Below are 24,630 nucleotides of genomic sequence, written 5' to 3'. Positions count from 1 at the left end.
TGCAAATTCACACTTGGCCAAATTGATGGTCAACTGTGCCTTAGCCAAGCGGTCAAACAACTGCTTAATATGGACCAAATGTCCATCCCAGTCATCAGAATAAATGACAACATCATCTAAGTACACCAAACAACCCTCCAAATCTCCAACCACCATGTTCATTCGGCATTGAAAGGTAGCTGGTGCATTCCGCAAACCAAATGGCATCACAGTTTACGAATACAAACCAGTGGGAGTAACAAATGCAGCTCTCTCTTGTGCTCTCTTTGACAGTGGGACTCGCCAGTATCCCTTCAGCAGGTCAAACTTACTCACAAACTTAGCTGACCCCACTTGGTCAATGCAGTCCTCTGTGTGAGGAAGTGGAAAAGAATCAGGCTTGGTCACATTGTTCACCTTCTGAAAGTCAGAACAAAACCTGGGGGAGTTATCAGACTTTGTCACAAGCAGGCAAGGCGATGCCCAACTAGAAGATGATGGTTTAGCAATACCATTACTGAGTATATATTTAAGGTGTCTTAACCTTTTGCTCACTGAGATAGGTGGAAATGTGTTCTGGAACAGACTATTTAAATTGCTCCAAAATCATCAGGTCACGCAGAGCTTCAAAACTGTCAACCTCAGCTGCAGTACACCAGCGATCAAACTGAGGTGATGTATCACAAGCAAACTCCAAATGTCACTTGTTTCCTCTTCTCCAACTCCTAAACCGCCGACGATAAGCTTCAGGGACAAGCTCATATGTGTTAAGAACAGCAGCTTTTACAACGTCATATGTTAACTGATCACTTTTTGTCAAGGAGGAATAAGCCTCCTGAGCTCTTCCAATCAACACACATTGCAACATCACAGTGCAAGTGGAATCAGACCACCCACGCATCTCAGCTAGGCGCTCAAACAGGACAAAAAAATTTTCGGGGTCTCTCATTGAACTTAGGAACTAACCTCGATTCCTTCAAGACATCCACCCTTCCTGTGGAACAACCTGAAGTAGCGTCAGCCAGCAGAACATCAGCTGCAACTTTTCCCTCTCTAATCAGAGATAGTTTTTGCCTTTCCAGCTCAAGCTTTGCATTTTCATTCTCGTGTCTTATTTTCTCAATTGCCAGTGCCTTTTCTAATTCAGTCCCTTGCTTCATTTTCTCTACTGCCATTTGCTTGTCTGTTTCTAATTTCATTTGTAACAAAACTAACTCCTTTTGTTGTTCAAAAGTTAAACCTACAGCAGGAGTCACTGATGATGGTGGAGAAACATTCTCAACCTTCTCAGAAGTTGAAACAAGTTTTTCTGTGTCCAACGCTTTCATTTTATTAAATTTCAAATTTGCTTTTATGGCATCTTTATTTCTTTTATCACCAACATCTACATTATAGTGATCAGCATTTTTTATTAACTGCTCCTTTGTGCACTCATTTATAAAATCCTCGTATGGTGCATCCACAGATGTTTTTACACAATCCACCATGTTTGAGATTATCACTACCACATGAGACAGCAAGATAATGAAAAGTGCTGATGCCTACCAGTGTGCACCAAGGCCTAGACAGCCGCAACAAAAGAAAGGTCCCTTCTGTCTAACTGCCTACTCACACAGCTAGCTAGCTAACTAACTCACACAGCTAGCTAGCTAACTAACTCACCCTAGTCTTCATGAGGCGTGGCGGTGGGTATTTATGCACTGGAGCCCACTGACATGAGAAAGGCGACCAGAAAACTGGCAACCCCCCCACAACCACGGATGTGCTCCCGAGCAGCTTTAGGGAAGGGCAAAAGGGATGCTCCAGCCACGTACCCCAACACTACAAACACCCCCCCAGTGAAACCCAAAGGGGAAACGCTGCTAAACCTAGCAAGGGAACTTTCTCTGCTACTATGCACACCTGGCTCAGCACTTACCTCTTCATGCCTCTGTGGTCCAAAACTCTCAAAGAACAGTCTCCTCAGCCGCAAACACAAAAACCTTGCACTGAAACACAAAACACCTCAATGTACATTTCCAAGAGCACACTGGAAAAAGCATTTTAAGGTTTACCAAAAGCTGAGACCAAGGGAAAACTCACATGTATCACCATGTTGAATTCTACCTGCATACAGCCCACAAGCTGCAACAGCCCACACTGCTATGCAAACAAAAAGTGCTCAATTCAAATTAGATTCTCGACAAAACTTACTTTAAGTAGAAGAAGCATACCAAATGGCAGGTCACACCTGACAATGGACGAGCCCCCAATTTGTTAGGACCGGCTCTGGATGCCGCAACAAAGGAGGAAATGCAGAGGTTTAAGTGTCACAAAAGGTTATTTATTGAAAAAGAAACTTAATAATGGGGTGTGTTAGTGGAGATCAGTGGTGGTAGTGGAAAATGTGTAGTGCGTGTTGCCAGTGTCAAACAAAACCAAATACCACCAAGGACCGCATGGCTGGCAGTAGGTGTGGAGAGGAGCAGTGAGGAGCTTAGCAGTGGCAAAACAAAGCAGAGCAGAAGGCAGAGAGCAGAGCTCAATGGCTCAGCCAGCTGACATATATAGCCTGGTGCACTTCCCAGGTGCGGCTGGTTAGGTGATTCCAGCTCCGCCCAGCCAGAGACCTGTAAGAAGAGCAGCAACAGACAGAGGCTCTGGGGCCTAACAATCTCCTCTGGTTAACTGAAGGCTGTGTTTACACAGAGCTAAGAGGCGACAAGTATGGAAACAAATAAAAGTGTTAACAGCAAGTACAGTATGCCACATCAATTTTTCTTACAGTATTGGTATTCATAGCACCTGTGGACACTTGGAAAAAAGTTGTGCACCTTGATTTCAAGTTTTTTAAATTTTGAAAAAGAAAATCGTTTTCACATATTTCTTTTTTTATAATTCATGGCATTACAACTGCTCCATTCTACACAACAAACAAGTTGTCTCTTATTCTAGCCATGGTTGAGCTGTTTCCATAGAGGGGCAGGACTTTACACTGCAGTAAAAAAATTTCTTGCAGTTAGTAAAAATGTGTTAGGCGCAAAAACAAAAAACAAATCAGAAACACCCAGACATGGGTTAAAAGAAAACTTTCTATTTCTGTGCTCAGCATGTGGAGTTACATTCAGTGCATACTTTGCACATTTTAAATGATGTATGACTGATGAGGTGACTGTATTCTAAAGACTACATATGCAATTTAGTAATTAGTGGTTGAAGATGTAAATTCAGCAGATCGGTTTTACTCTTTGCATTAAGACACTGTTGTGAATACTGACCAAAAGCAAGTAATAATACTTTAATCTGCAGAGACAGGTGGACAGCAGCACTGTGGAGTTTGTGCTCTGTCTGCATGAAAGAGGAGGACTCTTCCGGCTCCTAAGTTCCTGTCAAGGTGATCTGATGATTTCTGGATTCAGTCGTATCTCATGGCTGACAATCAAACCTGTATGGAGCTAGCAGATCATGTTTAGAGGGAAAAAATACAGTTAACATCATGCAGTGTTTTAAAATATGGACAGATGTGATAAATCACACACTTTACTTTCCAAAAATACCATTTAAATTAGGTTAACTGATGTTATATTTTTTTAAAGGTACATTACACTCCAATGCTTCATTTTCTGACAAAAGACACTGGACTGGTAACCATCACAACCATCCTTCAGCATGCAGGACATGATTTATTTCAAGAATCCACAATCCAGCTGGATTTTATGAGACTTTACACACAAACTATAAATCATATCATAGACTCAAAAGCATTTTATTTCCATTCCCACCTGCGAAAACAAGGGAACACGACTGGCGAAAGTAATCCACAAAAAAAGTACCAGTCTTTCTGCCAAATTGCAACAATATCATGCTTTTTATTATATAAACATAATTTAGAAAAAAAGACTATTCTTCTTTTTCAAAAAGCTGTTATTTGTCTCTTCCTTCATTGTATTCATAGCTGATGCAGACTACAACAGTATCATCCAAAGAAAATGTACACTGACCTTCCCAATACAAAAATTTGTTCATGAAACTGAAAACATCCTTAAAGTAAATTAAAAAAAAAAAACACTAAGATGAACAAGCAATCAAGAACATCTTCTTGTACAAGCTCTGAATGAAGAGACTGTGGAAATAGAACTAGACTGGGGTTCGGATTGTCTCATATCTGACTAATGATTGGTTTGATTATCTAAATGGTCACAGTCTAGGTCAAATCAAGTACTAACATCTGTCTGTTTCCAAATGAGAACAAGCTGCAAAACACTGGCAGATTATCAATGTAAAAATATAGATCCCTGGAATCAATTCTGCTGGCAAAATCTTAACCATGATTAATCATAAAAGCCCTGCTGTGTCTGTGCTTCTACATCAGCATTATGCACATATTGAATATTGAAATAGCAGCTTGTCTCTACTTATTGTCTGCTTTTGAATTTCAGTGGCTATTGCTCTTTGGCAGTGTCCTAGCTCTTACTTTTTGTAGTGTACTGTGCTCTATTCTTGTTGTGAATTGAGGTGGTGTGTTGGTGTGTAAAGGGCAATCATATTACTCTGAAACATGGACAGATTAGTCAGTGGGCCGACCGGGCATACACGCAGGGGCCCAAGGAGTCTGGGGGCCCCTGGTTTCATCCTAAAATTATAATACATATCGCAGAAAGAGACACGAAACAACCAACATGAGACACAAAAAATGACCAAAGAGGACAAAAACAATCACAGCGATTTGAAGGACAACTACAAAACAGATGTAAAATGGCTAAAAAGAAATATAAAACAACCAAAATGTGGCACAAAATGACCAAAAGTGGACAAAAACAACTACTACAACTATAAAGAGATGCAAAAAATACCACAATGAGACACTAATGGATAATAACAGATGCAAAAGTATCAAAATGAGTGTGACAAAAACCCAAATCTGACACAAAATGAACTTGAGGAGATGGAATGGCTACAAGAAGATACAAAATGACCAGACACACAAAGGCCACAAAGAGATGCAAAACACTAATTAACAACAAAACAACCAAAATGTGACACAAAATGACAACAAATTGACAAAAAATAACTACAAAGAGATGCAAAATGACCACAGAGATACAGAATGGCTAAAAATAGATGCAAAAAAATCGAAATGAGACACACAATGACAAAAATGAGAAAAAAAAATCCAAATGTGACATAAAATGACCTTAAACTGACAGCAATGCTACCAGGAGCTTCAAAATAACTATGAACCAAAACACACACAGACACAATGTGACACAAAATGGCCAAAACTGGACGAAATACAACTAGAAAGAGAAACAAAACGACCACAAAATGACACCGAACAGCTAAAAACTGCTGAAATAAAATGGTCAGAAATATCGCGAATGTAACACAAAATGACCTCAAAGAGACTAAACGGCTAAAAAGAAGTGCAAAAGGTGATACAAAATTACGAAAATGAGACACAAAATGACCTCCAACAGTTATGAGCCACAAAAAAACCCCAAAAGTGACACAGAATGGCTGAAAAGAGATGCAAAACAACCTAAATGAACCGAAATTGGTCAAAATACAACTAGTATGTGATGCAAAATGACCACAAAGAGGTACAAAAGGGCTAGAAATAGATGTTAAATAAGACACAAAATGACCTCAACGAGACAGAATTGTTTAAAAATCACAATGAACCATTTAAAAAAAAAAATAGAAGGGACACCGAATGGCTAAAAAGAGATGCAAAATAACTAAAATGGTACACAAAATGATCAAAGTTAGACAAAAAAAATGACCACAGAAACACAAAACATGTGCAATACCACCACAAATAATGCCTTTGTGATTTTCAGTCTGGGTGTCTCACTCCTCTGCAGGACATCTGTGCCCGGTGGCCCATTGTGTTATAATCCATCCATGTTCTGAAATACACATCAAACATACACTACTGCACACACACAGTCGCACACGGAGTGAAAACACAAACACAGAGCATGCGCACAAAGTAGGCTGGGGCAGGCTACAACCCTTCAAACGAAAAATTATTCTTACTCCCTACAGTGCACATATCGTATGAACACCATCTAGCTACCCAAAACATGCTCATAAAAAGGTACTCATGCTCGCCTACTCATGCAGGATCTCACACACATACACACACACTCACCTCAGTAATATGGCAAGGTTAGTCATTGTAAAAGTGCGGATTAGTCGCAGTTTCACAAAGTTGTTTTTATTTGCCATTTAGTATTGGGATATTTTTGCCAGTCATAGACACTTAATTTCACAGTGCAACACAGTATGACAAACACTGACATTAGGGTCAAGACATATCATATGGGTGAGGTTAAAAAAAAAAAAGTCCGTACAAAAAAGAAAAAGGTAAAATAAAAAGTGCAAAAAACAACTTAACAGTCACTGAAAATAGCATTAATTAAATTTTTTGTGTTAAGTGTGTGAATTTAAGTCCACTATAGAAACAAAAATCATCAGTAGCAGCAAAAAAAAATAATAATATGGACCAGTTGTTTTAAAACATTATAAAGATCACAATGACATTGCCAATCACTGTTTTACTTAAGATATCGATATGGCATCAAATGGAAATCAGTACGAATGTAGACAAGCACATACACACTCACACGCACGCACAAACACACAAACACTTGGTCACAGTTAACAGGTGCCAAGGACATTGCGGTGGGAGTCAAGTTTTAGCTCGGTACCATATCAAAAACAATACATATTTCACACACTGTTAACACAGAATGCCGAAGTAAGGATTTGCAAACTTGCACATGCACACTCGCGAGCACATTCACGCACACAAAAACCGCAGAGACAACTAAAGGATGTGATTTTTCTTTGTACGATTTCCTCCCCCTGTGGTGAGAAAACAAATGTGTTAGCCCTAATCCTCCCTTCCTAGAGGAATGGTTTCTGTGAAGCCACGAGGAAAAGACACTTGCTCTTTTTTCCCTCCCCTCTTTGTCACTCTCTCTGGTTTGATCAGGTAGAAAATGCGACAGGAATATGTGTGATAGATGGATAGCTCTGTGAAGCAGCACTCTGGTCAGAATGAAGGTAGGAAACATAGATGAGGATAGCGAGATTATCTTACAGTTAATTAGAATTCAGTGACTACAGATGAAGTAATTCATGTTGAATCCTATTCCCCGGAAAAATAAACATATCACCCAGAAAATGAACAGAGTTTTGACACCTGTCTGCCTGTCCCTAACTACATGTAGTAGGTCTCAAAAAGTCTAAATAGTGCCACCCGCAGTCTGTGCCATGTACTGCATGTACAGCATGTGCAAGTTTATGTGTGTGAGTCTTGGTCTGTCTGTCGGTCAAACCTAACGGTTACTCTCTTGAGTTAAGAATCCCATAAAAATCTCAACTGTCCCTGTCCTCCCAGCCAAGTAACAGACCTTTCTGTAGCTCATTTCCCTGCCTTGTTATTGATTTTCCCTCCCTCTCTTCCCCTGAACTTTCTCTGTGCTCGTCTCTTTCTCAACTTCCTTCGTCTCTTCTCCGTCGTCCTTCGCTCTGTCCCTCACCATCTGTCCCTACCAGTTAGTTTTTCTGTGTCGGGTCCCTGCCTAGTTAATCTAGAGGTGTCCCCCTGTCCCTCCCTCCCACCCGCCCACCCTCCCTCTATGGACAAACACATAGGGCGTGGGGGCCGTCCATCAGGGGGAGCGGCCAATAGCGTCCCTCTCCCTCCCCCCAGATCAGGGCAGTGCAATACACAGATGGATGAGTTTCCCATTCACCCTCCTCCTGCTGGCTCACCTGGACGGATGAGAAAAACGGGAGAGCAGTTAACTTCAGCATAAAGCAGTAAAAACGTACAACAGTCATTATAGCATGAAATGTAAGAACAGGAACTAATCTTGTTTCATTTTCAATTTTGGTGGAAAAACAACAAAATAAGTCTAAAGTTGTGAAACTTCATCAAAATGTTTTTCTTTACTATGCTTTGTGTCTTATCTTTAAAAAAAAATGAAAAAATCAAAGCAAGAAGCAACAACAAAAACATTTGAATGAACTAGATTCTGTAAAAAAAAAGTAAATAAAAATCCAGCACTCCTCAGCAAAACTGATAAGTTATTACTGATACAGCTGCGACCAGTCAGTGCCAAAAATTCAGGGTCTTTTTGGCTGAACTGCAGGATGTGTTAAGCAGACAGGAGGCAAGGATGGAAACAAATCCAAAAATGTAAACAGTAAAATATCTGCAGTTTCAATGTTCTTACTGTGTTTTAATTGTTGCAAAATGGATAATCAAAGAAATTAAACTTCCATTTTTGATTTATTTTAATGATTCTTGTTTGCAGATATGTTTTTTGTACCCATCTATAGTTCTACGTAGTAGTGAAACACTTATTTTCCTTCTGTTAGCTCTTATCCTTGTTTAAATGCATGTGTTTTGTGGTTTGTCTAAGTGCTTTGACAGCGAAGAAAATGTCAAACTTCTTGTGTGTTCACATACTTTTGGTTCCAGTATTATAACTTTGTTATACAGCACAAAAGACATTTTTGACTTTTTCTACTTGTGCTGCTTCTATAAAGGTGTAGGACTTTATATTGCAGTAATAAAAAATAGCCAACAGTAAGTAAAAACTTAACAGTAGCAAAAAAAAATGCAGAGAAACTGCTTAGGGTTCAGAGGGTTGAAAAAAACTGCGAGTAGATTACCTCTTGGGTGGCTGTAGAGAACCTAAACGCCGTAACAGGCTGCCAGTCTCTCCTTCAGCAGTGGGGGGAACTGCTCTGAAAACTGCTGCCAGTTCTCCTCCCCAACTTGCTCCTTAAAACCATGCAGGATCTTTGGAAAGTGGCAGAAAATAGTACATTGTCAACAAACGGAAAGAGGGCGCTTGATTGATGAGTGGACTCTGTGACTCACAGAGGACAGCACTTGTAAAAATTTGTAAACAGTTTCTGTCCTTATTTATAACACTTCACCATGGCAGCAGTTAATAAGGAATGATGTAGGATACAGCTGCTAAGAGAAGGTGGAACTTTACAATTAGCTTAACTCTACACTGTACCAAACTTGCATGATGCAACCCGTTTACAGACTTAGAGACTTAATCCCAAACAACTACCGTACATACTGGAGCTTGTGCAATAACGAACTGCTTGATCTTGGGGTGAGCAGACTTATAGATGGGTGACAAATTAAAGGAAAATCCTGAGCCTGTGACCCATACAGTGAGGGGATCTAGAGGCTCTGTCATGGGAGGCCATGGTTTGGGTGCCCTGTGAAGGAAGGGTCATCGTCACTGAATGCTAAATTGTGACCAATTTTCTCCTGTGATGAAACTTTCTATCCTCATGCCCGATCAATAGGGCCAAGGGTTCACTGAAAGGTTTCGATGAGTATGAGAATGATTTGTATTATAGGCTATGACCTTCACAGTCACTATATTACAATCCAGTCAAAAACCTAATAGAGATTTTGGACTCATATTCAGCAGCCCACCACAAATATGGCATTTTTGTGGATATCTGAGCCAGAGTGTTTCCCTTTGTCCACAAGATCAAAATGCCATAAACTAAGCAAAAACCACTGTCAGGTTAGATTGAAATAGCACAATGACAGAGATACAGAACATGTAGTCGTCGTGTAGTGACAAGTCTTTTATGGATTCTGTACTGGTTAGTCTGACCAAAGTTTGTCTCGGGGCTTCCACTGAGTAGTTTAAGAAAGTATAATGAGGATGACAAAAGTGATGAATTTTAGCTTTTAATTAGCTGATCCTGAAGTTTTGTCTCTTCAGTCTGCAGAGAATAACAAAAAGCGAATTTGACACAAAATTTTGCAGGCACAGCATTTTCGTGTTCTTTTTGTGATGAGATCCTGAGGGGAAGTGTGTTCTCTTCATTTCTCCGCAGAGGAGGAGCACAGTCCTTGCTACTGAGGTTCATAGTAGAAAAATGATAGGAACACACTTTGTTGCACCTGAGGTCTCTACACCTCACAGTGACTCACAGCAGAGGGTGAAAAGCGTGGCTACTTGGTCACTCATGGTGAAGGAACGTCAGTCTTTGGCCGGGACTAACACAGCAGCTTGATACTCTTTATGACTCGGACTCTCACCTTGTAAAACATGTCTCTCAGGTCGTCTTTAGGATTCACCCAGGAGGCCACTGCATCACAGAAGAAGATGAAGTCCTGAACAAACAAAGAGGGAGAAGTGAGACAGATCGAACAGCAAAAGGTTCCCAGATCAAGTCCAAAAATATCTGTGGGTTCAGTTCACAGATTGTGAAAGCAGTAACACAGTAGCCGCTGTGTACAATGTCTCACCTGCACCACACCTCCTGGATTCACACCAATCATCATGCAAATCCCGCGGAAGGCCGAGTCTTTCTCCTCGTTGTCTCGGATGTTCCGCAGAGATGTACACCTGCAGCGTGCAGTGTTAACTAATTAATAGTTATTCAACAAGTTGCTGTGACAACTATGAGTTCAGGCTTCCTATCTGGCCGATGTGAAATCATCTTCACAAAATTCGGTAACTGGTAAAAAGCCAAACTGTGGCTATTTAATTGTATAGGAGGCTAACTGTCTTTTTCTAAGCTTGAAGAAACTGTCAGACTCCAGTGTTTCAACCTCACTGCTCGCACACTTTAATCATTTCAAGAAATTAGTTTGAAAATGTCCATGTTGTAGCCCTGGTAATGCTGCAATTGTGTTCTGCAGCACTGTGTTCACACAGAAAAGCATGAACAAAACTAAAGTTATTATCCTGTAGTTTTAAGTAAGACTTTGATGCAATTTAATAGATGGGCACCCAATCTACCATGACTACAGTCTCCAACTTTGTTCCTGAGTTGTGACGCTGAATAATGGCCACAAAATTCTTATTACATGACATTACAATGTCAGTGACCATTAACCGTGTGAATATATGTCATTCATTTTCTCCTTTTATCCTAAGAGACATTTGTGTCAATTCTACCCATAATTAGTGTATGAGTTCTTGACTAATGGCCAAAAACATGTTTTGGGGTTTTGAGAGCTCACAATAACCTTCGACCACCACAGTCTATGACTCAGGTTAATCCCAGAGTCCGTGTGAATGTTTGTGACAAATCTGAGGAAAATCCCGCAAGGAATTCCAGAGACATCATGTTAATGAGATTGGCTCGTACAGAAAAATGGGCAGACAACCTGCAAACATAATGCCTCCAGCCATGACCGTTGCTAACACAGCAGGACTTTAGCCTCCAGGTCTACTGGTTGGTCGATTCTAATAGCTCTCACACTGACCAATAGTTCCTTTGCTGTGCTCATGAACTGACATAATTCTGTTTTCAGAAATTATTTGATTATGGGCATATGCATGCTGGTATCCCAGTGTCCCAGTTAGTGTCATGTATTGTTATTTCAGGATAAAACAACACGGTAAAAATGCTATAATACACTGTAAATACTAGCCTTTTATGTATATTCAAAACAAATTTAGGCTAATAGCAGGTTTGATAAATCTACAGATAAGAGTAGGAAGAAGAGGCATAAAAATGATAAATGAGAGCAGAATTGAATGTCTTACAAATAGAATGGATAAGCAAACACAAGCATAAGCATAAGCACAGTCAGCAGAGAAAACAAAAAAAGAGAATGAACACCAAGTGATGGGCTGAGATCATAAAATAAGAGAGGAAGAGAGCCCTAGCCTGCTGATTGTGTGTGATGTATGAAACCGCTGACTCTGTATATGCAGATGTTACAAATGAAATTATACCACAAAGATGCGACACCATGTGAAATGAAAGGCAAAGAAAGACAGATTAAACAGTCTCTTACCAGGGTCGGATAAACTGCGGTAGCATAGGAGCAACCTCCTGAGGACACACGTAGCCCAGTCGGCCAATGGTGATTGCTGGAAGAGGACAGACATGAATCGGGACTGAAAACTGTTGTGTATATGTTATCATGTAGCACTATAGGAATTAAGCATGTGAACCACTACATGTCTGTTTGATGGTAAGTTTAACTACTCCGCCAAGGAGGTGGAGCCTCGGCAGAGTTATGTGACGATCAGCGTTGGTTTGTCTGTCCGTCTATTTGTCTGTTAGCAACATTACTCAAAAACGTACTAACAGATTTGGATTAAATTTTCAGGGAAGGTCAGAAATGACACAAGGACCAAGTGATTTGATTTTGGCAGTGATGTGGCTTATAGTCCGGATCCACGGATTTCTTAAAGATTTCTGTATCATTGCGAGAAAGCAGTATGACGTCACTGTAACTGTGACAAGTGAACGCTACATCAGCTGCCTGCTGACGATCACATGATTATGATCCTACTACAAATTGACCGTTGCAGACTTATTGGGACTTATCGATTGGAAATGAAACAAGGAAAAATTGATTCAATTGTGGGAGTGTTTCCAAGTCCCATCAATTCCCACCGCCCACTATATATTTAGGTAACACGATTTGGTATCCGTACATAACGTATAAATGCATAACATGCCTGTGCTCAGCGCAAGACCATTTTGTTTGTGGGTACACATCTGTATTAAATGGCCACATTCTACAGTGCTGTGATTTCTGGCACAAATGTTTTCAAGATTTCAGCCACTGGAAATGATACAACGACTGAGCAGTCTTGGAAGAGTACTGTGCTCCCTGAGTGCTTTTCTTGTTCTAAATGTAGCTGTAAAATCTTCTCAGCTCTCTTTAAAAAACAAGTGGAAAAGTATCTGTATATTCACATACCGGTATTCTCCAACAAGGTTTTCGGGGTGTTGGGTCGATTAATAATCTCAACCAGCTGGTTCAGAACCATAGCAATGTACGGCTGCATCTCCACTCCTGACAGCAGAAAAAAAACGTGAGACACGCAACTTCACACTATTTCATAAAAATAGATTTTGTGCCACTTACCCATCTGCATACAGATCTCTCCTATGGCCCAGGTCGCATTGTTGCACACAGAGATGAACTCTGGGTTCAGATTTGTTCCGAGGATTGGCATGAATTCAGCTGAAGGACATAATACAAAAAATGTTTTTTTGGTTTTTTTGTTTTTTTTTAAAAAAAAGGATGATAGAAAATGTATACAGGTGTGTGTCTCTAAAAGGAAATAAAAGAAAATTACCAATACACGGCTTTACATGAGGGAAGCAAGCCTTGGTCAAGTCGCCCAGCAGAGCAAATGAACTCTGCCTAACTTCAGGCATCGTATCCTGGGACAAAAGAAACAGAGGGACCAAGAGATGTGTGAACACACCGTTAACACACCTAAACATAATCCACTCTCACATATAACAGCTCAGTCAGACTGTTCATCTCGTTTTACTACAGTGTAAAAAGCAGACGTTGTAAAAAAGTTATCCGAGATCAGCTGACTAGACACACTGTGCTGTTTTGTAGACACATATTTAGTGATTGAACAGCTGCAAGCGCTAATCTCTGTGACAAATATAGCACACAACCTGTGCCTACTGTACTAAAAGCTACTCTGTTGTTCATCAGTGAATACTTAATGAAAAGCAACAGCAGTAGGAAATTTACAGTTTGCATTAGCAGTACCAAATACAGCTCTGATGTGACTGAGGGAGGCTACAGCTCACCAGGGAGGCTTCTACCGATGACATACAACTGCAATAACACTGAAGTACAAACATGCAGAGCTCCAGACTAACTTTTCCACTGGTAGCACTGGTGCCACCAACTTTTCATATTCTTTGTTGCAGCATGGTATTAATCAGCCTTGCATGCTGACAAATAGTTGCCCTAATTTGCACTGAGGTAAAGATCGCCAGTGACTCCAGACTTGATAATTGCAAAATATTTTTATCTGAAATATATTCATTTTGTCAACAGTCTTCTCCCACAAGTTGTGTGATATAAATCCTTTAAACTCGACACATGATTTGACATTGGCATGACTCACATTCACATTCAACTCATTCCTCTTCATCAGGGAAGAGGTGGGATTTGAATTTTGTGAACTGGAATTTCCGTTTTTTTATGTTATCTGCAGTGTTGAACTTGATTTCTTCTTTAACAAATCACTGTCATCTAACTGCTGAAAAGAAATGGGGAAGTATACAGTGTTTTGAGTGATGCATCGAACCCTGCAGGTTTTGTTTCTTAATGCCACTGTCCAAGTTTCAAGCTTAAACTGTGTCACCTGCAATAGACAGGCCACATTTCTGAAAATACATGCACAGCACAGCATTCCCCTCATTCTGCAGCTACAGATACTGCAGGAGCCATTGCCTCTCTTCATCAGTTGTGTCTGAGTCGGGACCTGTTGCTGGCTCTCCCTCTCTCCACCAGCCTCCTTCTGTTTCTCCTCATTTTTTAAAAATAATCAACGACAGACTGCTTCATCTTTGAAACACAATAACAGCTAAAAGCATTGATTTACGTATCAGCCAGAGAGAGAGTGCAGGCAGGGACAGGCAGGCTGAGCCAGAGAAGAATAAATCGTAGGTGGAAAATAGTAGCCTGACTCACTGGTTGTAGACTGCATTTATAGGCTTGCCATTGGTCATACATTTCACATGGCTTTCTCCTCCCCTTTCACTATCTACATTAAACTGTTTTCAAAATCCTCTTCACAACAGAAAAGAACAACAACTTCTGGCATAGCAACTTATCACACTGATAATTTTCAAGTTTTGCTGAGGATTTGGGTCGTTCGGTTTGGCAGCCCTGGTAGTTGTAGTTGTATATTAGCCATTTTAATGACAGTGTTCACCTCCCTGCAGGCAAATGTTCCCTGAAAACAATTCCCCCATTCAGTCATTTTGTAGGTACACCATCACGTTATCCTTTGCATAACTTTACCCACTATGATCATGATTAGTTTAATGAAATACAAACATGATTGAGCATTTTTTCCGACGCATAGAATGATGATATGATGCAACCAGGCCATTTTGTGATGTAGAACGGGCTGCCTGTGCAAAACTACTAATGCAGTAGCTACCTGTGCCGGCAAGAAGAGCACCAAAACAGCCTAACGATCATCATGCACTTCCACGCATGCAACCAACCACGTAAAACTTTATGACGCGCTTTGTCAAAAAATGGTCGCAGTCCGAAGCCCTGCATGCAAGCATCACTTCCTGTCAATCCGCCATATATAATATGGGCAAGTAATTTGAATCCAATGCAGAAAGATGGACTCCACCAATAACAGTGAAAGCTTTTACAAAGAGGTAGTTACATAACATAAATAAATGCACTATCTATTACTGAAATCTCATGGCAACAGAAAAACTAAATAACGACAAGGGATTCTAACAAACAAATATGGGCTCTCCTCACCTGCATGCACTGGAAAAGCAGTGTCATGATGTTACTGCGGGCCACAAGTGTGTCGACATGACCCCCAAGTCCCTCAGCCAAGCCGCTTAAAAGATCCAAGGCCACAATCATGAAGTCCTTGTCGGGTGCTTCATACTGGTCTGGCTGCTGACTATACATCTGAGATACACACATACACACATAAGTGTCATTTCTGTAAAGCAGCAAAAATACGAACTGCCTCTGCAAAGCCCATGTGAGTAAAGTGTACTTGGCTCACCATAGCCTGAGCCAGTGTCTTCTGCACCAGGGTGACGCAGCGCTGGTAGACCGGCTCACAGTAAGGGAGGAAGCCACTTTGCAGAGCTGTGGCAACAGATGACAGACACTCGAGCAGAGGGAAGAGATCTTTGTCCTCGTCCTTAAGCTCGTTCCATTTTGCTATGAGCGGAGGCATCAGCTTCTGTATGTATTCCTAAAAGCACAAGTGTGATAGTTATGTTTGAGGTTAATTCTTTTCTTGTACAGCATAGGACTGTGTAAATGTCTGCAGTTGTGTAAATGTTTGAGATTTTTGGGCTCACGGGCTGGTTGAGATGGTGTCCCACAGAGTCTGCCAGTGTTCCTATGGCATCATAGAGAATAAGCAGGTTCTTGTGCTGGTACTTCCCAAAAGCAAAAACCAGTGTGTCGAGAATGAAGCTCAGGTACGGCACCAGCTCTGTACATGCCTCCTCCTCCAGCGTGGCAAACGCGCTGTTGAATAGAGGAGATTTACTAAGTGGACGTACAAGCAGAAAGGGAGAGAACACAGCGGAGAGGAACCTGCAGAAGAACTAAGAGCTGTACCTGCATGCTGCCTCCTGCACTCTTTTGTTGCCATCCAGGATGCGCTTGAGCAGCTCAGTCATGAGGGGTTTGAGGTGAGCATCAGGGGGCTGACTGACCACCCAGTGGGCATAGCGACTGAGGGTCCAGCACGCAATGGAGCGGACCAAGGCCTTCTTGTCACATAAGCACTGGATGAGGTGGGGGATTAGCTCAGGCAAGTAAGGTACCATGCCCTGCATACAGCCTGGAAGGACACAAAGTTTTTTGTTCATCACTGTTGTGAAAATGAGAGTAAAACAATCAGATTCAGTATTTCAGAAATTAAAAGGATTACACATTAGGTGCCTGCCTTTATCAATCAAACTTTATTTATAGAGCACTTTTCATACAGTTAAAAAAATGCAATGCAAAGTGCTTTACAACATTAAAAACAAGAAAACCCATCCCTCCCTCCCCCCATATATACATATATGCACACACCTGCAGAAGCACACACACATACACACGTCCACACACACACACCCCCATACATACACAGACACACACACACCCACAGACACACACTCCCACCACTGACAGTAGAAAGACATGGCATGGTCAGCAAAGGGCCTAAATTTATGATAGAAAATCTGTATCTATTTCACTTCTATTTAATAGCAGTAATTTCTTGCTCTGTCTCACCCTCGGCGATAGCTCCCAGCACTAAGATGCCAGACTCCTTGATGACCCAGTCAGGATGGAAAAGCAGGCCTTTGAGCAGGGGTAGCAGATGGGGCAGCAACTCCTCACGAAACACATTGGCAAGAACGTCCAGAGCAGCAGCCGAACACTTTCCTGAAAAAAAGGGGAACAACCATCAGTGTTAGAAAACTGAAACTGGCATGACACAGCGTAAAAGAACACAACTACAGACAAAATTACACACATCGGAACAAAAGAAGAAGTTGCTTAAATGACTACCCCAGATCATTTTTTAAACATCATCCACTACAAATGTGCAACCTTGTCAATTACAACTACTTGCAGTACAATTTAAGGAAAAATGCCCAAGACATCTTTATCTTTTAAAGTCCTCACTGGGTTGCTTTTCTACAATAAGCATTCTGTCAAAAATGTAGGCGTGCGATTTGATTCCAAGTGTGATTCTGCACTTCATGTTTACAAGATCGTCCAGTCTGGCTTTTATCATCTAGGGAAAATTTCCAAAATCTGTACATTTCTGAGCTTCACAGACACAGAGTCTATCAGACAGTCATCTCATTAATTTACTCGTGTTTAGACTATTGTAATGCTCTCCTAAGTAACAAAAAGTTAAAAAAAAGCAGCTTGCAAACATTAAATTGTGAAGAAATCCACAGCAAAAAATACAAGAAAAGACCTCATATTCCACCTGTCTTACTGTCTTCACAATACAGCATTATCATCTTTAATCATTAGTGTCTTTGTATATTTTTTGCCTTTCCGACCCCTTTTTTGCATTTTGTCCTTGTAAAACACTCTGTAAAGCTTGTGTGTAACTTACGTAAGTTCCAGTCAGACAACGTATCATCATCGTCATCCTCGTCTTCATCGATGTCCTCCCCCTCCTCACCCTCTCCTCCTTCGTGCTGCAGAGTGACAGTGCGGGACTTGTGGAAGCGAGGCTTGATGTCTTGCTCGCTGTCTGGAATTGTTTCATCTTCTTCAACATCACCCTGGAGGTTATCAGTGACAAAGGTGAATTTAAAATGGGCACAAGTAAACAGAGACATACAAGAGAAGACCACAGAGAGCGCTTGATTAGAGCAGAGGGGGCTAACCTTTAAAAGAATAATGTCAATCTCAGAGTATTTCATCCCATTCACTAAGATAGGGATCAGTCTGAAAAAAGAGAGAGAAAAATAACAACATTACTACTCAGATAAAAATGATACTGCCATCAACCCAGTCTACAGCCCAGTTGGCATGTGAGAACTTACTGGACTAAGTGGCCGGACAGGGCTTCTTTGCAGATGGGCTGTTCAGCCAGAGTCAACCAGAACTCACAGGCCTCCAGAGCCACATTCTCATCTGGGTCCTGGGTCCGCTGCAGCATATACTGCAGAAAAACAACAGCAGGTGATCGGTCAAAGAGGAAGACAAACAATAATGAAGTGCTGTGTAAGAGCAAGACACGCTCTCACCTGTATGATGCTGTGCATGTGTGGGATGAGGCGGTCAATACGGACTTCCAGCAGCATGACAAGAGCCCTGCAAACATTCTTCCGCACTTCACTGTCCTCATCACCAGCCAGTGCAAACAGACTCTGGATAGAAGAGAAAACAGAAGAAAATGAGAGAAAGCACGGATGTGAGAAAGAAGGGATGGACGGTCTGGATCAGCAAACATGATGAAAGGCAAGAAATCAGGCTGGAAAAGGTTAACTGCTTCCAATTGTGCAATCGTATCTATTATACTTTGCCATATTCACATGTTGACATTGCGCTGAAAAGGAAACTATACAGGATTTCCCACAAACAAATTGGTTAGCAGAAGTGGTTAAGCACTGCTCAGTCCACCCCGATGTCACAGTGTGATCACAACCATTGATTTTACTACTACAGCGGATCAATACAAATCAGCATCAGCCCTGAACTGACCTTCACAACACACAGACTCCACAGGGTTAAAATGTGTGTCCAACTGATGATTATCAAACTGACTTCAGCTTGGTGTGTGACCTGCAGTGCATTGGTGAGTCATGACTGACTGGGCATGAGCTGACTTTTCTCTACTCTTTCACCACCAACACTGTGATGTGCTGCTCTGATTAAATACTGTGAAGCGAATATGTGATGTGAGTGATCAATTAATCACACACTGATGTGACTTCAGTGATTAAATGTGTGACCTTTGCATCTTTCCTTGAAGCTCTTACCATATTTTGTAAAAATGTAATTGATTTTTTTCCTGAGGTTAGCAGAGGTGCTCTCTATTTCCACTGTGAAGCACTATGTGCAATCCTGTTCAATTATTTTTTGAGCTCTGGCAATGTTCCCACTTGGATGTAGTAACATTTCCTATGAGCGTGAATCACTGTAGTTATAATGATATTCTGTAAAATGCTTTGTGTATGGTGTGCAAATCAATCAAGAGAAACACTTTGTTTAAGGAAACTCTTTGAAGCACCATAACCAACTCTGAAGGAGACTTTTGTAAGTACATTAACTTTGTTTTTCAAAAAAAAAACTTTCAACTCAAGGTCCAAAGCTGAGCAAATCTATGAAAAGGATTTTTTGCCAAATTATGACAGGTCCAAGAATGAGTTTCCACAAAGCACTTCTGTTGTAAAAAATCTCAAATGTCAAACCTGTATAGTTGCTCTTCTTCTTTATCAAATCAAAAAAATAGATTACACCAAAAAACTGAGTCCGACTTCTGCTTTTATATGATGGCTGGAAGTTCTGAGTTGTCTGAAACACCACTAAGACAAAATGTTGAGATGCTCACCTCAATGAAGGTATCAATGTTATCCATCAGAGCCTGAGCTCGGCCAATGATAAACTGGTTCACACACGCTATAGCATGGGACCTGAAAACAAGACAGACAATGAATCATTTTAACAAGGAGATTCTAAAAATGATGGCTGCAGTGAAGAGACCAATTCAGATTCAGACAGTGACAGGCTAGTGTTTCACTGACCTGATCTTGGGGCTGCAGTGTTTAAAAAACTGGAGGAATTTGGGGATCATGATGTTGAGAGGTCTGTTCAGAGCATCGCTATCCAACAGCTCTGATGAATCCTCGCAAATCTTTTGTAGTGCTCCAAAAGAACCCTGAAGAACAGAGAGGAATCAGAAAGCAAAGAGAGTTAAAAAACGTGTGTGTGTGTGTGTGTGTGTGTGTGTGTGTGTGTGTGTGTGTGTGTGTATACAAGTCTGACCTCGCAGGTGTTGTAGTCCTCCGAGTTGAGCAAATTACAGAGCTGAGGCAACAGCTCCGGCCAGGTCTGCAGCTCTCCCTTGGAGGCTATGGTCGTGATCAGAATGCCTTTATAATGAAGAGTAAAAAAGTTACACACTAATACACAAAGCTTTATCACTGAAAGGTAACTAATGACTTAACTCGTCATTGCATTCGATCATTTAAAACATCTTGAAAATACAGCACTTGCTCCCACACAGCCACATTACCTGCAAAAATCCAACCACCTACATAACCCTCTGACTCACACTGGCTAGAAAATGCATTTAACTCCAGTCTTTTCTTTCTCCATCTTCCCCCTTTCACTCAAAACACCCACCGATCGTGGCTCTTATAAGCGGCGAAGGGTCTCCGATGTTGTTGAGGCATTCTCGTTTGATGAAGTCAGCCACGTTGGGGGGAAAGTTCTGGTAGTGAGCTTTTACATTGTTCTTCAGGATCAGACCGCTCAGAGACCGAGTGGGCTCGTCTTGAGAAGGAAGGCAGCAGAGAGGCAGCACAAAAAGAAATTTTAAAAATGTTTCAGCGAACAAGCACAGTTAGAAACGCTATTCAATAAATAAACAGCCCTGGTCTGTTGCTGGTATTCGTGTTTTTGACATGCACATACATACCCTCAGATTTGAGGCTTGTGAGGACAAAGATGAGATAGTTGTTGAAATCTGGAAACTGGTTAAGCTGCTCCAGTTTCTACGTTATCTGTTAAGGAGTTCAACCATCCATACACACCCTCACATACCATGTTTATCTCTCAGGCAGCATATACTCTGCCGATCACCACAGTTCACAGCAAACACAGTCAGCATTCACTGTCATCCACTTTCATGGGGGAGGCAATATCTCACACCTTTTCCTCACACCCTCACTGTCAAACACAGCCACATGTAAGGATACTTCTTGCACAGCTCTCTGCGTTGCTGTGTCTGGGGACTGGGAATCCTTGAGCAGCTGAAGCACTTGCTGCAGACCCTGTTCATCTGGCTGCCACTCCATCCTACGAAACACCACCACACATGACCTGTTTAAGAAGCAGGTACTACACAGCCACACCTGTAACCTCAGAACTGTGTACGTTACAACTCAAAGCACGCAGGATGCTAGGCAGTAACGGTTACAAAACAACCAGTATGATGTCTTACTAATAGCAGCAATTCATGAAACACCGTTAATCACACCGCTGGATTAACGAATCTTAACTGTAGTCAAAATATTGTGCTCGCTGCATGGGGACGGTTAGCAAAACAGTGTCGTGACAGCATGGATGTTCATGAACATTTTTTCTTTCCTACACATGAATTCCACAAGTTCCACCAGTTTTATTATACTAAGTTATATCTGTATGAAGACACAGACACACCAACTATCAGCTGCGACCTGAGGAGCCGTTGTAGATGAGGCCCAGACGGCACAGGAGCAAACGTCTGGTACATTCAACTAGCAAGCTAGCTTAGCGTCGCTATCATACCTTAAACAATTTACAGATTGCAAAAAGGCTCTCTCACGTCAACTATGCGGACACTACGTTGCTGTCAAAGTTGCGTTTGTCCCCAAAGCAACAAAAACGGCGCTAATGTATTCAATTATTCTGCAGAACAGGGTGGTCGCATATCAACCCCCCGGCAGCTACCAGTCGCACGGCTAGCTATCATCGTCTTGAAAGTAGCGCGAAAGGTTTTTACCTGCTCACTCCGATGTGGTAGATCTATATTTCTATAGACAACAGCGCGGTTACACCAGAACAACTAACATTAAATGAAATATGACTGCGATCCGCGTAGCCGAGGACAAACTTCTGATCTCAGTAGATCCGTGCGGTTGCTATGCTAGCTGGTATGTGACAGAGATTGCATGCCTTGCAATCAAGCCGGGTGATCAGTTTGATCACGTTCGGCTTCCGTACTGAAAAAAACTGCTGGGTATGGAAACATAGAGACACCTGAAGAACTATTTGACTATCATTTAACTGTCTATAAGCAGTCTGTGCAAATCTGTACTGTTGTCTTAAAATTATATTTACGATTGTAAACACAACACTTACTTCTAATTCAGATATTATTCTACCTGTGCATTGTCTTGTGTTGCGCGTAATTTCTGGCCACCAGATGGTGCCGTCTTTAATACCTGCAACATGTAACTTGTCAGTGGTGTTTATGCATGAGTTGACAGAGCGTAAACACAGTAACATGGACAACAGTAAGGACTAGCAGTATATCAACTACTAATGTGAAAGTTCTGTTTTAAAGCTCAGGGTTGTCTCAACATGCTCGTGAGAATTCAGCTCTGGATGGAAGGAGAGCAAAATGTCATGATCATCTTCAAACAAACAACAAACCTTTAAAACTATTATAAGCCTCAAAGGTGGTGTGGTTGCATTGAATGGCAATGTATTATAAACCTGTTACAGTGTATCCCCGTACAACGGATAGTTGCTACTAGAAACACAAAGAAGAGAAAATATTACCCCACTTAATCTCTATAGGTCTCTGGGCCCAAAATATATCTGAGATATGTTTGCTCTCTCAGATCAGCACAGATTGGTCAGTTAGTAAAGCCCAGATTACAGACCAGATACTGTAAAATGGTTTTTAGTCATTATGCCGTTCAGTGCTCGAACCAGCTCCCTTTGGAACTTAGATTGACTGCAACTGTAGTAATTTTTAAAAATAAAGGAAGTTCTTTTTTCCAGCGTTTGTAATTGATCAGGTTTATTTAATGATACTCATTTTTTCTAAGGTATTAGCCAATATTTTTCAATATTCTATAAAATTTGTTGACACCTTATGCACTGTTTTAGATTTTTTTAAAATTTCATTCTATCCTTCTGTATTTTGTAAGTGTATTTTTCTGATAAAGCACTTTGAAAAACCTGTGTGTGATGAGGTGCCACATGAATAAACTGTTTTTGTAGTTGCTAAAGAATCACATAAATTAGCTATGAGTCAACAAAACTCACACCACCCTGTGCACTTTTAGTCACCACAGCTTCCCTCATTTCACAATCTTTAAAAACTGTTTATGAAACAGGGTTTTGGAAAAGTGGAAGTGTTTTAACAGTGTGAAATTTCATTTTAGTGTGTTATTTTCAAAGGAGACAGATCTATCAGGCCAACTAGACAAAGCTTTATTACACAAATATATCAATCTGTGCCAATCACAACAACAACATTTTGACTGCATATTCATGTTCATGTATCAATAGTCAACACATGGACAGCAAGATGTATGAAAGTGAAATTTTAAGAATTCACATGAGAAAATAGTACAACTCTCCAACAGTGACATGACTGAGGTGTATATTGAAGAAACCAGGCTCAGCACAGAGAGCTGATTTCACTCTTGCTACAGCCCCACTTGCAGCATGCGTTGGACAGTCCCACCACCACATCCCGCCCTTTTCTATCTGCACTCCGCAAAGCCTCCAGTACCTCCTCTGAAACTGGCAAGCGAGCTGAGCGGCCGAAACCAGCAGCCACAGATGCCACTTCCATCGTTTGTTCTCTCCATGGTTGGGACTCAGCAGGATCCTGCTCACTGGTAAGTTGAGGGATGGGATTTGTTTTCCATAGGTCAAAAGTTTCTTCTCCAATAAGAGCTGGGAAAATGGAAGAGTGCATGTCTTGACATGGCAGTCTGACACTAGGAAAACATGGCACATCCCAAAAAATAAACTTGAATTTATAGTATCTAGTAGTATCTATATTCACACACACGTCTTACCTGAATCTCCAACGCTTCTCCTCCACCGAGAACCGCCACAGGTGAAGATGACAGCTCGTATGAACTCCCTTCCACACAGTTTCACCCCATAGAAAGAGGGATGGACATCATTAGATCGAACCCTGTCTACCAGTGCCACCAACAAGCCCAGGGTCAAGAGCGCTGCCTTCCACATGGTGCGATTGAAAAGATGCCACAGGTGTCTCAAAGCCTGGAAATCTATCCAAATGTCTCTATTTCTTTTTGGTCGACCACTACACCTTATATAGGCCTGAGCATCTCAAAGAAGGACCTCACCTCACCTCCACTTTCATCATGTCCAGAGATAAGACTGGAGACCTTTAGGAACAACAATGCACACGGAGAAAAAAAAAAGTTGTGAATGATGCTAGAAGCGATGTCAACGGAGCTCTTGGCAAATCTAATCACCTGTGACCTTTTGTTGGCCTTTCTGTCCCTTACATCATTTTGTTTGTGTCGTGTGTCCCCACCCAATCTGTGTCTTGCTATCTGGTTTGCAGAGCACTGGATGGAGATCACTATCCATTCACCCCACGCGCGCGCGCGCGCGCACACACACACACACACACACACACACACACACACACACACACACACACACACACACACACACTGAATGTTGCTCAGTTTTAATTATTTGCATAAGAGGAAACAGAGATAAGAAGGAGCAGTATTTTATGTGGCATGAATCAGGTGACATTCATCTATTCTCATCTGGCTGTTTGACATTTTGTGCCATCAAAAAAGTAACATTTCAAGTGGTCGCTTGACGTTGGACTCTGGCGAAAGTGACAGACAGGGACAGCCAACCAATCAACGATCTATTCTTTTCCTGACACTGCAACCACCTCCCGCGTCGTCCAACCAGCATTAAGCAGGAGGCGG

At 41.3% G+C, this 24,630-nt stretch overlaps 2 protein-coding genes across 2 annotated transcripts; both read right to left on the bottom strand.

The window, feature by feature from the left end:
• Nucleotides 1-3,621: 3,621 nt before the first annotated feature.
• On the bottom strand, nt 3,622-21,866 carry LOC111571863 (transportin-2). Its single transcript, XM_023275250.3, has 24 exons — nt 21,687-21,866; nt 20,902-21,001; nt 20,622-20,697; nt 20,327-20,476; nt 19,967-20,073; nt 19,726-19,859; nt 19,533-19,614; nt 18,226-18,348; nt 18,022-18,140; nt 17,863-17,923; nt 17,586-17,757; nt 16,745-16,897; nt 16,082-16,307; nt 15,817-15,988; nt 15,513-15,707; nt 15,254-15,412; nt 13,071-13,158; nt 12,857-12,955; nt 12,689-12,784; nt 11,771-11,846; nt 10,268-10,367; nt 10,058-10,132; nt 8,650-8,779; nt 3,622-7,743 (listed from the first exon to the last, which is right to left on the bottom strand). The coding sequence occupies exons 2-23, from the start codon at nt 20,998-21,000 to the stop codon at nt 8,672-8,674; spliced, it is 2,670 nt and encodes an 889-aa protein (XP_023131018.1). The 5' UTR covers nt 21,001; nt 21,687-21,866; the 3' UTR covers nt 3,622-7,743; nt 8,650-8,671.
• Nucleotides 21,867-23,107: 1,241 nt separating this feature from the next.
• rln3b (relaxin 3b) lies at nt 23,108-24,613 on the bottom strand. Its single transcript, XM_023275296.3, has 2 exons — nt 23,725-24,613; nt 23,108-23,599 (listed from the first exon to the last, which is right to left on the bottom strand). Exons 1-2 carry the CDS (start codon nt 23,897-23,899, stop codon nt 23,319-23,321), a joined length of 456 nt encoding a protein of 151 aa, XP_023131064.2. The 5' UTR covers nt 23,900-24,613; the 3' UTR covers nt 23,108-23,318.
• Between the last annotated feature and the right edge of the window lie 17 nt (nt 24,614-24,630).

Source organism: Amphiprion ocellaris, chromosome 4, assembly GCF_022539595.1.
Source record: "Amphiprion ocellaris isolate individual 3 ecotype Okinawa chromosome 4, ASM2253959v1, whole genome shotgun sequence".
In the NCBI taxonomy this organism is placed as follows: Eukaryota; Metazoa; Chordata; class Actinopteri; family Pomacentridae; genus Amphiprion; species Amphiprion ocellaris.
Note: the sequence above shows the minus strand (reverse complement) of the source record. Positions and strands in the feature narration are given on the sequence as shown.

Excerpts from the sequence above, each read along its gene's own strand:
- LOC111571863 (XM_023275250.3), bottom strand. The coding sequence starts at position 21,000 with ATGGAGTGGCAGCCAGATGAACAGGGTCTGCAGCAAGTGCTTCAGCTG. Across the intron at positions 20,074-20,326 it reads GCTTATAAGAGCCACGATCG|GCATTCTGATCACGACCATA; the intron begins GTGGGTGTTTTG and ends TTCATTATAAAG. Across the intron at positions 8,780-10,057 it reads TGAGAGACATGTTTTACAAG|ATCCTGCATGGTTTTAAGGA; the intron begins GTGAGAGTCCGA and ends CACTTTCCAAAG.
- rln3b (XM_023275296.3), bottom strand. The coding sequence starts at position 23,899 with ATGTGGAAGGCAGCGCTCTTGACCCTGGGCTTGTTGGTGGCACTGGTA. Across the intron at positions 23,600-23,724 it reads GAGAAGCGTTGGAGATTCAG|CTCTTATTGGAGAAGAAACT; the intron begins GTAAGACGTGTG and ends CCATTTTCCCAG.